This window comes from Callorhinus ursinus, unplaced genomic scaffold, assembly GCF_003265705.2.
Source record: "Callorhinus ursinus isolate GAN/ISIS: 27379988/994484 unplaced genomic scaffold, GSC_fseal_2.0 scaffold55, whole genome shotgun sequence".
Taxonomy (NCBI): Eukaryota; Metazoa; Chordata; class Mammalia; order Carnivora; family Otariidae; genus Callorhinus; species Callorhinus ursinus.
The window spans coordinates 8,453,122-8,470,177 of NW_027397117.1; the positions used below are offsets into that span (position 1 = coordinate 8,453,122).

The 17,056-nt window shown below is 41.3% G+C and overlaps 1 protein-coding gene across 5 annotated transcripts in view; it reads right to left on the reverse strand.

Annotated features, from left to right (window-relative positions):
• Positions 1-596: 596 nt before the first annotated feature.
• Positions 597-17,056, reverse strand: part of RABGEF1 (RAB guanine nucleotide exchange factor 1) — a 58,047-nt gene continuing 41,587 nt past the window's right edge. For all 5 annotated transcript variants that reach the window (XM_025864471.2, XM_025864469.2, XM_073884228.1 and 2 more), the window contains 5 exons: positions 13,812-13,893; positions 12,580-12,712; positions 11,273-11,364; positions 6,443-6,699; positions 597-3,155 (listed from right to left, as the gene is read on the reverse strand). In XM_025864471.2, coding sequence (XP_025720256.1) covers positions 2,757-3,155; positions 6,443-6,699; positions 11,273-11,364; positions 12,580-12,712; positions 13,812-13,893 — 963 coding nt within the window. In that variant the 3' untranslated portion in view covers positions 597-2,756. The remainder of the gene's footprint in view (positions 3,156-6,442; positions 6,700-11,272; positions 11,365-12,579; positions 12,713-13,811; positions 13,894-17,056) is intronic.

Below are 17,056 nucleotides of genomic sequence, written 5' to 3' on the forward strand. Positions count from 1 at the left end.
GAGCCCGATGTGTGGCTCGATCCCAGGACCATGGGACCATGACCTGAGCCGAAGGCAGACACTTAAGGACTGAGCCACCCAGGCGCCCCGAGGCTAGAACATTTCTACATAGATTAGATTAAGCCCCCTTTGCCTGGGTGGCTGTCTCTCAAGCGTCTTCCTTCGGCTCAGATCAAGATCGCGGGGTTCTGGGATCGAGCCCCGCCTCGGGCTCCCTGCTGCAGGGAGTCTGCTCCTCCATCTCCCTCCACCACTCCCCCTGCTCATGCTCTCTCTCTCAAATAAAATCTTTTCAAAAAATACAAAATAAATTAAAAAAGATTAAGCCCCTTTTATTTCTGTTTGAAGGCTGAGTACCTGGGGTAAAACTTTCAGGACAATGCGAATAGTAGTAACAGCAAACATCCTTCTCTTGTTCTTAATTTTAACTGGAATGTCTCTAATATTTCCTTTTTGGAATAGTAATGGTAATGATGGTTGTGCCCTAAACAGGAAAACTTTGTAACGTAAGAATGTTAGTAATGTAATTTTCCTAAGGAGCTAAAAATCAATCTATTTGGAAGAGGGATGGATGATGACACCTTATTAATACGGACTTCTGTTCCAAAGGTTTATTCCAGTTACATTTATAGTACATAAAATAGCAATACATTCTTGTTGAGAAGACAGAAACTGTGGCCATAGTATTGAAGCTGACCTAAGAGAAATACAAGCCTCTACCTAAGGCAAGAGTTCATATCTAAAGAATTCAATTAATATGAGATGAACAAATCAATTCAACAACTTACTCTAAGGATATGTAAGAAATCAAAAGAAGACAGCTTTTGTGGGAGGCTGATATGCACATTTTATTTAACAAATATAGTGTACAACGACTAAAAGAACTGTATATTCCCAGGAGAATTAAGAGTGTGTATACCTGGATTAGCACCTAGAGAGTACATAGAAAAGAACAAAGGAAAAAGGGGACCGCCCTCTACAGAAATCACTTGGGGCCAGGTTTCTAAGTGCAGATTCTCACTGGTATTTGACAGTAACTCACTGCACTCCACGTGAGCTTGGTGATCGGGGACACAGGTCACTGCTTCATCACGTCTTCAGTGCTTTATGACAACAGGTGTGTCAACCTGATGGCTTGTACGTGTAAATTTAAGGATAAAAAGTTTTATACTCACCCTAGTTTTATTCCAAAATTATTGCACTACAAATTGGTGGTACACTATTAGGAAGATATTGGGAAAGCAAAGAAACCTTCTTAACTGCTTGTGACATGACCTTGTTTCAGAATGGTGCCCTGTAATTACGCACAATTTCTCAGGTCCACTGGTAACCTGTAGAAATCACTGACTGGAAGGAGGAGCATACATGACATATTTAGGTTACAAAGTGTTCCATTAGGATTAGGAAAGGTTCCACAGTGCCAGTGACTGTAAAGCCTCAATGACTATCAGTTAACTGTACGGTGCATTTAATGCAATATTCTTTGGTTACATCACATTAACCACCACAAGGTAACTTGGTTACCTTCCTCACTTACGAAATAGATCAGGGGTTCTTAACTGGGGGCGATTTTGCCGCCCCCCCAACCTGGAAATATTTGGCAATGTCTGGAGATAATTTTTCACAACTCTGGGGGATGCCACTAGTGTCTAGTGAGTACAGAAGCCAGGAATACTGCTAACCGTCCTACAATGCACAGGGAAGCCTCCATAATGAAAAACCTTCAGGCTGCAATGTCAGTAGTACGGAGGCTGAGAAGCCCTGGGAGAGGTTTACAGGACACGTGTCCGGGTTGTCCATCAAGTCAAAAGTTCTCTCCAGAGGCAGAAAGGCACCTGTGCACATTCGAGCTCGGAGAGATCCCCCATGGGCTCTCCCCAGTGGAGTCCTGTTCACTCCTATCTTCTGATCCAGACCCAGGACCAGCTCCTTTACAAAGAACTCTATAAATATTTCCTGAATGAGTGGAGGAAAAAGGTGCAAGAAGCATGGTTCCAAGTCTTCAAATGACTATCCTAAACAGCAACTTCATGTGACCTAAAAATTATTCTGAAGCTCAATGGTGTCACAGTCTCTGACTGTACAGAACCCAAGTCAGGGCTAACAAATTGTTAAAAATGGAGTCGAGATTTTAAGGGGACTATGTCCAAACACTTCTAGATTCATTTAAGTGGGGGCAAACCAAATAAAATGGAGTTAAAGGCAAACATTCAATATACTTCATTTTAAACTAAACAAATTAACACATGAAATGCCATGCATAGCAGACACCATTCCTTTTTTTTGTTTTTACATATTTACAATTTTACATATTTACTTATCAATATATCTTCTATCTTTACAATTATAAAATATTTCAAACTGTAGAATAGTGGTACCACTGAATCCCCTTAAACATACATTTTGTAGCATTCATCTGTTTTATCCTTTAAAGGCAAGTATTACCCAAATCCAAACCACAGTGAATGCCAAAGAGGAAGCACACAGGAAAATCATGGAGAAAAAATAGATTTAGACAAAACTTTCACATAAACCTTAAATGAATCTATTTCAGTAACTCAAATAAATAGTATTTTATTATTTACTAAGCTTCCCCTGCCAGGAAAAACGAAACAAAACAATCCCCACAAACTGTACCTTGAAAAATGCTCTGACATTTATAAGCAATTAAGTTATAGTCTAGATCCCAATCATGGACTGTAGTAAGGGCTAGCTACAATTTAGGCTCAAATAAATACTACCCATGTAAATTTTTATCATCCTGCATAAACTTGAGGTTGCAAAGGTGGAGGAAGTTTATCATTTTCAACATTTTCAGAGTCAATAGCTGCTAAAGATTGATTTGGGGGTTTAATTTCAAGCGGGTATTTCTCAACAATGTCTTGAACCTCTTTTGCAATTCCATCCGTCCACTCTATTAGGTCTTTTTCAAGTTTCTTGGCTTCACTCATGATCCTTTCTTGCCGTTCATTCAACTGAGACAGAAGATCCAAGTTCTTATACATTTGTTTAACCCCTAAGCAAGCATCAGGAGACCAATTCTCAGATTCCTGCTTCCTGGGAGAAGTCTGGCCGGACATGTATCGATCAAAATCTTCCTGACTTAAATTCAAAGACTGAGCATCTAATTTCTCAATGAAAGCCACAGCACAGCACTACAAAACAAAACAAAACAAAACAAAAAAACCCAGAATGTTATTTACTATAGTCACATGAGGAAAGCTTCAAATATTCAAATATATATTTTTAAATCCTTTTATTATGGTGAATTTAAAATAGAATCAAAAGAAGACACAACAGTTGAATGACCCACCATGGACTTCAGCTTCAAAAATTACCAACTCCTTGCCAATCATGTTTCCTTTATACTCCCATACAATACATTTCTTCCTTAAAAAAAAAAAAAAGTCACATTGCCAATCCCCACTGAGTCTGTGAGAAATTCAGTCCTCTCCTTGGGTTGTTCACAGAGTCTCATACAGAGTGAACGCTACAGCAGGTACCTTCAGTCTGTTCCACACCGGCTACTACAGAGCTTCCCGTGGACAAAAACTGAACGATTCCTCAAACTCCAGGGCACTCTGCCTCCCGGCCACGTTCAAGACAGAGGAATCACTACCGTGGCCAGGAGTGCCAGGGCCGCGTGCCTCGGGAACATGCCCCATAAGGCCATTCCCTCTTGAGGTCTAGCCAGTCCCACAGCGTTCACCCAGGGCACGGCAGCTACTAGGTGCATCTTCAGGGACTGCTGTGGCACACAGACCTCTGGTCCTCAAAGGACCATTGGTCTTTTAACATCAAATGGTTAAAAGAATATAAGCTTTGAAATCAGGCAACCTGAGTTGTCACCTCTGTCATGTGATAGCCTAAGGGTCTGTGAGCCTAGGAAATTTACCCATGCTCTCTGAGGTTCCGGCATCTGTAAAACGGGAAATACCACCCAGATTTGTAGTGAGAATTAAACAATCCAGCACATGTAATGTGCTTCGCTCACAGGTCAGCAGGAAGCAATGAATAAATGGGAGCAATTACTAGTATAGAAATCCTTGGGCAAATGCTCAGTTGAACAGACATCTGTTAGCTATACTTTCTTATACTGATTTAATTTTTCTATAAGGAAAATTAATTTTCACATTTTTATTATTTATTCATTTTTATTTTTGTTTTTTGAGTAATCTCCATAGCCAACATGGAGCTCGAACCCATATCCCCAAGATCAAGAGTTGCATGCTTCACTGACAGAGCCAGGCCCTCACATTTTTTAAAAAAGCCATTTTCACAAGACATGCAATATAAACAGAGGAAAACAGGCAGCTCTCGGAACTTCTGCTGAGAAGTTCATTCCCAGGATCCTCCATTATTGCTCATAAAAATGTGAATCTCTTTAAGGAGTATTCAGCAAACCTACTGCAAGTGACTCATGTGATGAGAACGGGCCCGTCTGACCCCTCCATGTCACAGGCTTGCACTGCATCTGTAGAAGTGTGCAGTCCCTGCGACCTGGAGAGAGGAGGAATCTATGATCCCAGCACTGCTGGCATGGACATACGCTATTGCCGCTGTGGAAACAGTCTATGGTAGAAAAGAGAAAACCACCTGAGGTTCCGGGAAGGAGTTTTAGTTTTGAAAAATTAAATTTGAGGCATAATGAATAGCTGGGAGTGGAGCTCAGTGTTGAGGGCAAAACAGGTGACGTGAGCCTGTGCATCCTCACCGTGCAGGTGACAGTGGAGCTGTGACCAGAGGAGACAGCCGAGGGAGAGGAATGCAGAGGACAGAACCCTAGGGAGTAACACAATTCAAGAGGAAGTAGAGGACACAAAGCCTACAAAGGAATTGTGGAATTCAAAAGACATAGGAAGTTCTAGAACAAAGGAGCTATCAAGAGTGTTAAACAAGTGAGATGAAGACAGAGTTTTCATGGGATCGAACAACTGGTAGATTTTTCACTTTTGCCAGAGCAGTTTCACTGAAGCAGTAGGAGGAGAAGCTAGACTCTGAATCAGATGGGAAGAAGATGGAGAAATAAGGTGCAAACATAGTTAAGGCTGTAGGTCATGGCTCTGGGAAACTGCAGGAAGAGGCGACCCAGCAGCCTCCACTGCTGACCACAAGGGCTACAACCTCCGGGTCCTGCTCACTTCTACTACCAGCCGTGTCTCCATCTCCATACTTCTCAGGGATTTTCAGATTGTCTGATTTCCCTAGACTAAGAACTAAATCCAAAAGGCTCTTCTCTAGCAGTCAAGAGCATGTTTCACTTATGTTAAGAAATGAGTAGTTCGGCCACTTAAACTTTTTTGGGGAGTATAATTTAAACAACAATGTGTCTGGAAGGATGAAAAATACAGCAAATAATGGCGCAAGCGTCATTTTGAAAAAGAGCATTCCTGGGATGGGTTAAACAGTGATGGGCAGTAAGGAGGGCGCTTGTGATGAGCACTGGGTGTTGTATGTAAGTGATGACTCACTAAATTCTACTCCTGAAACTAATATTACACTGTATGTTAACTAACTGGAATATAAATGAAAACCTGGAAAAAAGAGCACTCCGAAGTCGAACAGCTGAACCCAATGGCTGAGGGTGATGAGTGACAGGGGCAGGTCCAGGTTTTGAGGGACCGGAAGCTTACAGACTTTTGGGAACCCACTTAAAGGAAAACACAATACAAAATTAGGTACAAAGGTGAATACATATTTAGGATGTAAAAATAAATCACAACAAATTTCTGGAAGCGTTGAAGATTCAAGTACCGTCTTTTTGGACAATTTACTAGAAACACTACCTTATGTAACCTTGCTTTCTCTCCCTATTACCCTGTACAACTTCCAACACAGGAGAGAAAGCATATAAGGTATTCTGATGCTCAAATTCATTAGTAAATCTAGTCTAAAGCAAACAAACAAAAGTTCAGTGGTCAGTAAAAGTATTCAACCTTATTACTTAGACATACATACTTTAATACTGTCTTACCAAGAATCAATTAGCACTGTTAACAATACTTGAAAATCATTTCACATCCCCTAAACCAACCCTTTTAAAATCTCAGTATTCAGTTCTAAGAGATTACTTATAGAAATGAAACAAAAAATAATTCCTAAGTCTTTTAATAAATCAAAATCCACGATCTGATTCATTCATGGTTAACCCAACTAAGTGAATGGCCCTTTTACCCAGGATCTGGGGGAGTGATGGCCAAGAGCAGCAGAGACTCCTCCATGTGGCTATCAGGTTTTCCGTAAGAGGACCACAATCTCTGGGCAAGTACCAAGAGGTGGGGTGTCTGCATGGTGTGGTCGCGTATGCTATGTGACACCAAGCAAACATCCTCAGCTATGCTGAGGCATTAAACTGTCACAGGCCCGTGAGGGATCTGTCACATCCCTACGATAAGTACCTTCATGGTTCTTCTCCGTTAACTCCAAGAAATCAAACACTCACCAGATTGGTGAAATAGTAGCCATCCTCCCCAGCCATCAATCGGCTTGGGTTGCAGAAGCGGGTGATATACTGGATGTTGGACTGAAGGCGTGGGGGGTTGCCCTTCAAGACAATGTAGATGAGAGTTGGTAAAAAGTCATCAGCTGAGGCCGGCTCATTCTTGGTGATCTTAATGGCATTGAAAATGTGCTTGCTGCACTTGGTGATGCAGGCCAACTTATCTCGAGGTACACGCTTTGAATCCATTTCAATGATATCTATAAAGCAGAAAAGACAATGCTTCCAATGAGAAATAATTACATAAAAGAAGCATTAGAATAATCATTTTTTAATCTATCAAGTTAACAGGTACCCTCGCTAACCCCTTCTCCATCAGGTAATTTATGTATGAACAACTCTGACCACAAAAAAACATAAGCACTAGCTCATCCTTTCGGGAAGCATGACCACGAGCCAGACACTATGTGCATTATTTCTATGCTCCACAAGCCTATTTCTTTTTCATTCTCAGATTGTACAATGGGTACAACTATTAGGAAGGGAGCTGAAGTTCAGAGAAGCTTGATCATTTGCCCAAAATTATATAGATAGCAAGTGGCAAATGGACGATTTGAAACCAAGTCTATCTGACTCTTAAAACCCATGCTTTTAATCACGATGTTAAACTGCTTATAAGCTCCTTGGAGAAGAGTCTTTCTCCTGCTTCTGTTCCTCTAATACACTGTAAAACTCAGTTTAGAAAGCATACTGCTTTTTAGAAAGGTGGCTATCATACAAAGCATCATTGTATTGGATATCAAAATACAGCTGCTGAAATCTATCACACTGTAGGTCTACAGTGGCCAGTCCCCATGGCATATAAATCCCCACCAACTATAAACATCTACAGAACCTTTGTGACATTTATAACCTACTGGTCAGCACAGGGGATAAAGCAAGGATATAAATTTTAATGTCATAAATACCATTCATTTCCCTCAGAGAAAGATTACTTTACTGTCCCTAACTACCACTAAGTGGTAGGCTCTTATAAATGCACGCCCTGTGTCACAAAGACTAGGAGGTGGTGAGGAATAGCTGTCAGAAGCACTAGAACAATACAAGAGGAAGGAGGGAGAGTGCCCTCGGATGGACATTTCTGCTTGCAATCTGGAGCAACATGAAAGAAACAGCTGAGGCAGGTTAATTTGACAGCAATTTCTGGCCAAGAGCAGGAGTAAAAGTTTCCAATTTAGGCAGGATGGTGGTAAACATCGGAGTTCTTTCTGCTCCCAGCTCCCATCCCTGAGGTTGGCTCCCAGGGGAACCCTCACAGGACCACCAGCCCTGGAAGAGTAGTGTGTGGGGGACAGAGACACAGGACAGTGCGGAGGCTGTATTTTAACTTACTAATGCTTTCATTTTCTGAACTCACATGTCTACTGTGTGCTTTTGCTTATTTTATAGTTTAGTTCCTTTAATCTTTTAATTATGGGTCGTAATTATTGTTAATATGTCTCAGTCTATTTTCATTTTCTTTTTCTATTTGAGTAGAACAAATTACAAAAGAGATTTGGGGGTAAGACTTTTACTGGTTTTTATTCTTTATTTTAAACTTTTAGCCACTCAGGCGCCTAGGTGGCTCAGTTGGTTAAGCGACTGCCTTCAGCTCAGGTCATGATCCTGGAGTCCCGGGATCGAGTCCCGCATCGGGCTCCCTGCTCAGCGGGGAATCTGCTTCTCCCTCTGACCCTCTTCCCTCTCGTGCTCTCTATCTCTCATTCTCTCTCTCTCAAATAAATAAAATCTTTTTAAAAAAATAAATAAATAAACTTTCAGCCACTCTCTCATTAATGTTTATCCTTTAAGGGGCGCCTGGGTGGCTCAGTCGGTTAAGCGACTGCCTTTGGCTCAGGTCACGATCCCAGAGTCCTGGGATTGAGTCCCACATCGGGCTCCCTGCTCGGCGGAGAGCCTGCTTCTCCCTCTCCCTCTGTCTGCCGCTCTGCCTACTTGTGCTCTCTATCTCTGTTAAATAAATAAATAAGAATCTTAAAAAAAAAAAAAAAAGTTTATCCTTTAAGTATTAAAGGGAATAAAAAATGAATTACTTTTTATCTGGAAGCATGTGTAGCTGCCAATGCCAGGAGGGAGGGCCAAGAGTGTAAAAAGGAAGAGAAGGGAAGGAAAAAAAAGAATAAAGGGTGGTGGTGGAGATTTCTCCCACACTCTGTCCTGCAGAGACCCTTAACTTCCTAGCATCCTTTAAGCCTGAAAGAAGATTTTGGGGGGGAACGCTTTTGAACCCCCCACCATGTGTAGTTAGTTCCATGAGCTGCACTGCCTGAAAGCCTAAATGAGGAGATCCCGGAGAAAATAACTGAACAGGAAACTCCCCGCTGTATTAATTCTTCCAGTAATGACTTCCCGCCCTAGTCTGCCTCCTGCTGTCGCTTACTTCTCACAGTCCTCAGCTAACTGCTGTGTGTCTGCCGTCTGGGGCTTTTACGTGTCATCAGTAGGAAAGATGGGCTGAGTGTGGCTACTCCATCTTGGCAGAAGTCTGGTTTTATCTTTAATGAAGTTTTGAAAACAAAGTAAGCTAGCCCTCTAAGTCACGATTTCTCAACCTTGGCACTAAACAATATTTTAGATTGGATCATCTTTTTTGTAGGGAACTGTCCTGTCCTGCAGGGTGTTTAACAGCATCCCTAGCCTCCACCTACTAGATGAGAGATGTCAACTGAAATGGAAAATGCCTCATTCAGTGTATTTATCAACAAAACTGACAGTGCTGATTAGTAGCACATGGGATGATTTTGAGAAATTTAACTGACTTCTCCATTTTTAAGACCACTGTTATACACTGTCCTCTCTGGTTGCTCCTGTATTTAGGCTAACAAAGGGAGAAAGTGATCACATGACCTTTGGCCCTCACAGAATGTATCTGCACTCGGATTGGCAAGATATGGGGGCTAAGATGAGAAAAAGTAAAGAAGGCTTTTATAATTCTGTGGTCAAATTTCTACTCTCAAAACATCTCTTCAAACTCCCAACTCAGATGACTTGAGAAAAGTTTCAACTCTCAAATTCTATTAACAAACTATTGATATACTGAAGTCCTCTTAGTTCTATTTTTAAGCAAACAATGGTCTGGCTCTGGCAGTTTCTGGTTTTACAAGGTCTATCCTATGGCACTTCAGAAAAGAGTACCAGACATAAATTTCTATGAAGTACTTTAAACAAACCAGTTGGTCTTGAACTTGGCAAGAGTCTTCGGAAAAAAACACAAGTACAAGGCCCATATCCAGGCTTCTCACCTTCAATCTCTTACTATGTTCCCTGAGCAAAAGGTGGGAGTGGGAGTGGGCCTTGACCCAAAGGAGTCAATTCATGAAACCTACAACACTGCCTTGCAGAAAAGCTTTGAACAACAAAGATAACAGTATTTAGCTAGGCCAGACTCTGCAAGCGGAATTACAGAAAATCATTCATTTAATAACAGGAGTTAAAAAGCAAAGATACACAAAGAGAAGCAGAACCTGAGAGAGTGGAAGAATCATGTTAAGAGCAGATGATCCAGTCCCTAGAGGGGCCATGAAGCTAAGTTTCTGTGAGAGTCCTGCTTCCTTTCTTACCTTGATAAGCAAACCCCCATTTCTTCCTGTAACTTGAGTCTCTAGTTCTTATAACCAAAGGAACCTACTTAATGGCTTGCCCCCGGCCACCGCTAACAGCAGCCAACCAACTTTCCTTCCCAGCAGAATTTCATTAACAACTCTAAATAGGCAAGTCTTTCCAACTCTTCTTAATTAAGAAGAAGCTGGCCAAGGCTGGGTATCCTCTCCATTAGAAGGAATTTGTTTTCGTTCTGTTTTTTTCTTTGTTTTTAACTTTTGTCGTATACTTCTGCTGAGCTATTCCTATGAACAAGAAACAGAAACCTTATGAGGTGCCTGGACCTGTCCAGGACGGTGGAGCCACATCAGTTCAGGGCACTTCATTTACATCTTAAACCAGAAAAATCATCCAAACCACATCTCTGATTAACAACCAATTAGAGAGCATGGGGATTACCATGCTCATCAATTCCCTTCCTTCCTCCAAAATTATTTTGAATATATAAATGCAACCGAGTTTTAAGAAATCTGCCCTAGGGGCGCCTGGGTGGCTCAGTCGTTAAGCGTCTGCCTTCGGCTCAGGTCATGCTCCCAGGGTCCTGGGATCGAGTCCCGCATCGGGCTCCCTGCTCCGCGGGAAGCCTGCTTCTCCCTCTCCCACTCCCCCTGCTTGTGTTCCCTCTCTCACTCTGTCTCTCTCTGTCAAATAAATAAATAAAATCTTTAAAAAAAAAAAAAAAGAAAGAAAGAAAAAAATCTGCCCTAGCTAGGGCGCCTGGGTGGTTCGGTTGGTTAAGCGTCCTACTCTTGACTTCTGGCTCAGGTCATGATATCAAGCCCCATGTTGGGTTCTGCGCCGGGCATGGAGCCCTCTTGAGATTCTCTCTCTCCCTCTTTCTGCCCCTCCTTCCCCCTCCCCCTGCCCCAGTCACACACTAACTCTCTCTTTAAAAAAAAAAAAGGAAAGAAATTTGCCCTAGCTGCATTTGACCTTACTTTAGTTCAATGCCCAAGAAATAAGAGACCTTGGTCACAGAAAGTAAAGGGGAAACGTAGTTCACCTGCTAAAATGCTTCAAATTCATAAAACTAGCACACTTACAAATTGCTTTTACCACATTTCAGTATGTCTTTGGCAGTCTGCATTTTAGTAATACTTTGCTGTCTCATATGGATTTACGTTAACTTCAAGGGAGAAACACCCAAATAAAAAAGCTCTCCATTTCACTGACCTGTGATTGCTTTCACCACCATATCAGATACTTCTGAAATTTCTTCATTAACAGGGACACAAAGCATCTGAGGTGTAACCCAGTGCAGGGCTCTACAAAGAGGGAGAGACAGTAAAAAAAAAAATTCCAAGAATGGACCACAGTCATTTGTCTTGTCATTTCCTTCAGTAAAGGAGAAATATGGGGCACCACTGACTAATGAGGCAATCCTCGGAACCAGCACACTGCCCCTGAACATATTAGGAACCCAGATGAAGTGACCAAAATCCTAAAATGAGGCTTCTCTTATCACAAGAAAAGCAGAAGACAATTTACTGGTTGAAATGAGATTATACTAAGGCTGAAAAGACTGAAGATTTGAGAAGAATCTGCTGCTCCCTCTCTTCATTGTCCATCACCATAATGTCCATTTAGGCTCTGCCTTCAACTTCTGAGGCATACCAGAGGCTGTGTAAGAGGTCAACAAGCATGTGTCACCCAATCTGAATCCCTGAGTTTCCTGGTCACACCCTATCTTCACAGCAGAGATTCTTGCCTGACAAATACTCTCACCATGCACATCAGTCCAAAGCCCATCTAGTTCCTTCTGGCTCCACCTGCAACCTTCCTAATACCAACTCCTCGCTTCTGGTGTGACACCATCAAGAAGAGATCTACCATTACCAGCCGCACTGTCGGGGAATCCTGTTTGGATTCCTAGGCCCCCTCTTCCAGAAGCACCTTAGCATGACCAGTCTTGGACCCATTCCCACATTTAGATGGCCTATTTCCTAAAGGTTTCACTGCCATTGGAATACAGAGCCCTGGGGCTCCCTCTACCGCCCAGGGAAGATGGAGTGCTTTGGGAAGTGTTATCAACCCAGTGCAAGTGGGAAGATGTGATCAGAGGAACAGCTTAATAATAAGCACCCCCGGTAGGGAGGAGGAATAATGACCCCTACTGCCTTCTATGGATATTCACAGCTTCTTGCCTGATAAGACATTATAATGAAATGAGAAAATAATGAAATTTCCTCCTGTTCCTCGGAAATTTTGGAGATTTGAAACAATCTCAAACATCAGATCTGCTTATCTAAAGCTGCTTGGAGTCAGATGCATAAGCAAGAAGGTGATTTCAGCCCTTTCCTCCTATCAATTTACCATAGTCCTTTTTTCCTTCTGATACCATGAAGAAGCTGAGATGCTAAGGATGGTGTGTACCTTTGAGGTTAGTTGCTGTCAAGGTTTGAAATCCAAGTGTCCTGTTGACCCACAACGTGTTCTGATGGTAGGTAGTAAATACAAGACAAAGCAAAACAACCAACTACCTGATCCTCTTTTGAATAGCGAGATCTTTCTTCTCATCATCTGTAGTTTCTGGACAGAACACATATTTATAGAGACGAGTCATGATGTACTTTTCGATCTGATCCATTATCTTCTCAACTCTTTCTGAAGGCACTGAAATATCCAAATGGACATAAAAGCTAGCTCTCAAGAGAAGGATGGACAGTTTAAATTAAGAGTATGTCTTCATAGCTTTTCCTATGTAGCAGAAAACTAATTTACTAGTAATGCATTAAATATAACCAGAAATAAAAGTGTAAGATGTTACATTAAAAAATACCCTTTAAAAATTTACCTCAACTTTTGGGACTGCCTTTCACAGAATCACCACTTCTAACTGAAACTGTTTGGGCAGGACCTAAGAGCTGTATGCCCTGCCAAGTGGGAACACTGCAGCATGGGTCACTCCGCATTGCTACATTAGAGAAGCACCTGAAACTCCCAAGACTGAGAATGATGGCAACCACTCTTTCATTTTTCTGAGGTTTACTATACAACCTTGGAGACCTCTTAAGAGATGCACAGGTGGGGCTTATTTCTCAGATAGACATCTATGCTAAGTATATCCTAAAACACAACATCAATGGAAGTCAAATTCAAGAAAATTCTCTAAAAACCTACAGCTCTAGGGGTGCCTGGGTGGCTCGGTCGTTAAGTGTCCGCCTTCGGCTCAGGTCATGGTCCCAGGGTCCTGGGATCGAGCCCCGCATCAGGCTCCCTGCTTAGCAGGAAGCCTGCTTCTCCCTCCCCCACTCCCCCTGCTTATGTTTCCTCTCTCGCTGTGTCTCTCTCTGTCAAACAAACAAACAAACAAAAACAGCTCTAAGTCAGTGATTCTCATTCCCCCCCACCCAATCTGAGGAATACATAATCATGAAAAATGACTCACCAAAATGGTGATTCCAAGATGGGCATTTCATTTAGAAGCCTCCTAAGGGGTTTTAATGGATTCTGCCCCTACCCCAACGGGATTATTAAACAATGTTCAATAAATTATGCAACTGCTGTGATCACCTTGGAGTGATGCACACGGTGGTATTCAAAGGCCCTCTAAGGATAAGACCAGCTATCAGAATGTCAGTGGAGTTGTTTAGAGGACAGAGCTGGCAAACCAGCCAGGCCATCAGAGAAACAGAGAAAGTTCAAACAGACACAGCAGTCAACTCTGTACAATTACCAGCAATCCTTTTATGGCTGGCTAACAAAGCATTACCTTTTCCACGAGTCTGCATTCTTTCAGCCACATTCTGGTAAAAATCCTGAGTACACTCTGACTGTTCCTCAATGCTTAAATCCTGAAACAAAGGGACAAAGAGGCTGCTTGGTAGCTGAAGAAAGATCATACATAAAGCTCTAAATTTTACAAAGTTTCCAAAACCCACTCCTTGACTGGTGCTCATCTCAAAAAGTACCTACCAATTATATTAACTCTGCAGAGGAGAAAAACCTATCCTTTAAAGTTATTTACAACTCAGGCGCCTGGGTGGCTCAGTTGGTTAAGTGACTGCCTTCAGCTCAGGTCATGATCCTGGAGTCCTGGGATCGAGTCCCGCATGGGGCTCCCTGCTCAGCGGGGAGTCTGCTTCTCCCTCTGACCCTCCCTCCTCTCGTGCTCTCTCTCTCATTCTCTCTCTCAAATAAATAAATAAAATCTTAAAAAAAAAATAAAATAAAGTTATTTACAACTCCCATGACCTCTTACTTCTTTCTGTGTATATGTGTGTGTGTGTGTGTGTGTGTGTACATATATATACACACACACATATATATATATTCTTACGTGGGTGTAATGCATATTTTGACAATTTACATGTTTATGTACATTTCTATTTATCTGATCTACTTAGTCATTTCTGGTGGCTTTCTCACATTCCATTATATTAAATGATTCACTTAACCAGTCTACCACTGTGCATTTGGGTTCCTTCTCTTTTTGTCACTGTTATGTACTGCAGCTATAAATAATTGTGTGGACTATTTCTCTCGGGTTATTTCTTTGTGATACATTTTCAAGAGTGACATTAACAGTTTAATAAATATGAACAACTTTATAGCTCTAAGTATCTACTGCTAGATACAATCCTCAGAAACTCCAATGTCCAGCCATCAGCCATATATGTGTGTTTATTTCTCCATGGCCCCTACAACACTGGGCTTTATAATTTTCCTTTGGGTTTACTGATTATTTAGGTAAAATATGTATATTTATCTCCTATTTTCTTCTAAAGAATAAAGTCTACATAAAATATAAACACAGTTCAGCACAATTAACCAGATGAAAAACAAAACATGGAGAGAAACACAAAATGGAGCTAGGAACAACAGAAAAATGCAGTCCTTGAAGATACAGAAATTAGTGGAGTCAACCCATACCTTTGTCTTTAAACTTTCTAGCAATCATCACTAGGACAAAAAATAATCACATAACTGGGTGTCCAAAATGTAAAAGTAAACTAACTCTTCAGATGAAATTCTAACACCAAACCCAGAAATTTCTCCCAAGGGTTCTCTTAAGAAGTCACTAGAAGAGCATGAATATGGCCCGGGACAAATTCCACAGGACTGTTTTTCACACTGCCTCCACACAGGCCAATGAGAGCATAGAGCAAAGGCCCATAAGGCCCTGGGGAGAGCATGCAGACCCTGCCCCTCCAGCTTAAATCCCAAAGTATGCCTTGGGGTCCAGACCATGCCCTTCTGCCTTTTACAATGTCTCTCCCAGCCATCCTCCCCTGGTTTGGGCCCTCGTCACCTCTCACGTCGAGTATAGCTGCTCTCCCCAACTTTGATCTCACTTTTCAATCTATCCTACACACCACAGTCCAACTGGTCATCTCAGATTCAGATCTGGGCACAAAATCAGATTATCCTCTGAGCGCCACACCTCCAATGGCTGTCCATCAGATGGATGCTTGAAGCCTGCACTTAGCACCACCCTCCACCCTCCTTCCTGCTTACCCTGCCAGGTTACCATTTGTTCTGAGGGTATGCTTTTAGTTGCCCCACCTCTCTAACACTATAAAGTTATTCTCTGTCTGCATTACTTTTATTGCTGTCCAGTCTTCCAACAGCTGTCCAAAGAAGGCTCTGTTCACACCTTACCTCTTCTACGAAGTTGTCCTTCATTCCCTCAGTCAAAAGTAACTTTGTGGGTCTCACAGGGCTTACAGAGCTCTTTGACAACCCTGACAGCTACTCTTGGTGCTTCCTTCACTATTTATATAAGAGCCATTTGGCTGAATTGAAAATGATCTCTTGTCTAGTAAGAACTCGGTACTAAGTAAATTTTATACATTTTGAAATGTTAAGCTTTTATTTATATTCACCACAATTTCCCAGTGCTGCTTTCCATTTTATCTTTTATTTTTCATTACGCAGCTTTTAAAAAGAATACCACTAAACCTTTTAGCTGGTTCTTAAGAATAATTCTTAAAACAGTTCAATTGCAGCTTAAAAACTGTTCTAAATTTCTCCACAGAAATAAATATCTCTACAGTTGAAATAAATATTCTAATCTACTTTACTAATTTACTTCTAAGTTTTTTCATGTTTAACTCTTTATTTGGCGGGAGTGTAAGGTACACAGTATAGAATACAGACCGGAAGTAATCTATATACAAACTTCCCTGTTTTTTTCAGAAGCAGGTGGTAAAAAGCAACACTGTCCCCATCTCGTTTCCCCAGTTGTCACATAACTGGCTCCCGAGAAACTGAATTTATTTCTGGAATCCCTGGTTTATTTCACTGTCCTATATTTTATTTTTTTAATTAAAATCTCACCTAGTTGTGATGTCTCTCATTTTAGGATATATTTTGAAGTTGGCCAGATCTAGAAATCTCTCCTACCAAATTCCTGCTCCCCGCCCCACCTCACAAAAAGATTATACAGTATATATATATTTTTTTAGAATAAATGTAACATTGTAATTTAAATTTTTCTTAGCTAGATCCAAGATACAATCCTCAGTCTTTTAATTCTTTGAATGAACTAATTTTCCTTATTAAAGTGTTACTAATATTTAATGCCATTCATTGCTATTATCTTTGAAAATTACTTTTTAATACTGTGCTAGGCTCTTTAGCTTTTTATCACAGGCATGTCATATTGTAACTGAATTTCGTGAATTTATCTTGTCATGTTGCTAATTTTACACCCCTATTAGTACACTTGGATTTTCCTGATGAGATCATTTTTCCTCAATTTCATGAAAATTATATTTCTATCCACTCTAAAAGCACTTGCTGCATGATTAGAATTGCCAGCCACCGTACCAGACAAGTACAAGAAAACTAACAAAATGCTCAGAGACCATTCAACTTCAATGGGCAGACTGAATGCGAGTAAGTAATTGTAACAGTCTACCAGAAGGACAGAGCGCCAGGGGGCATATGGTAAATCTTTTACTTATTCCATCTGTCTTCAACAATCTTCTCTAAATAGGTACGGGTAGCAGCAAC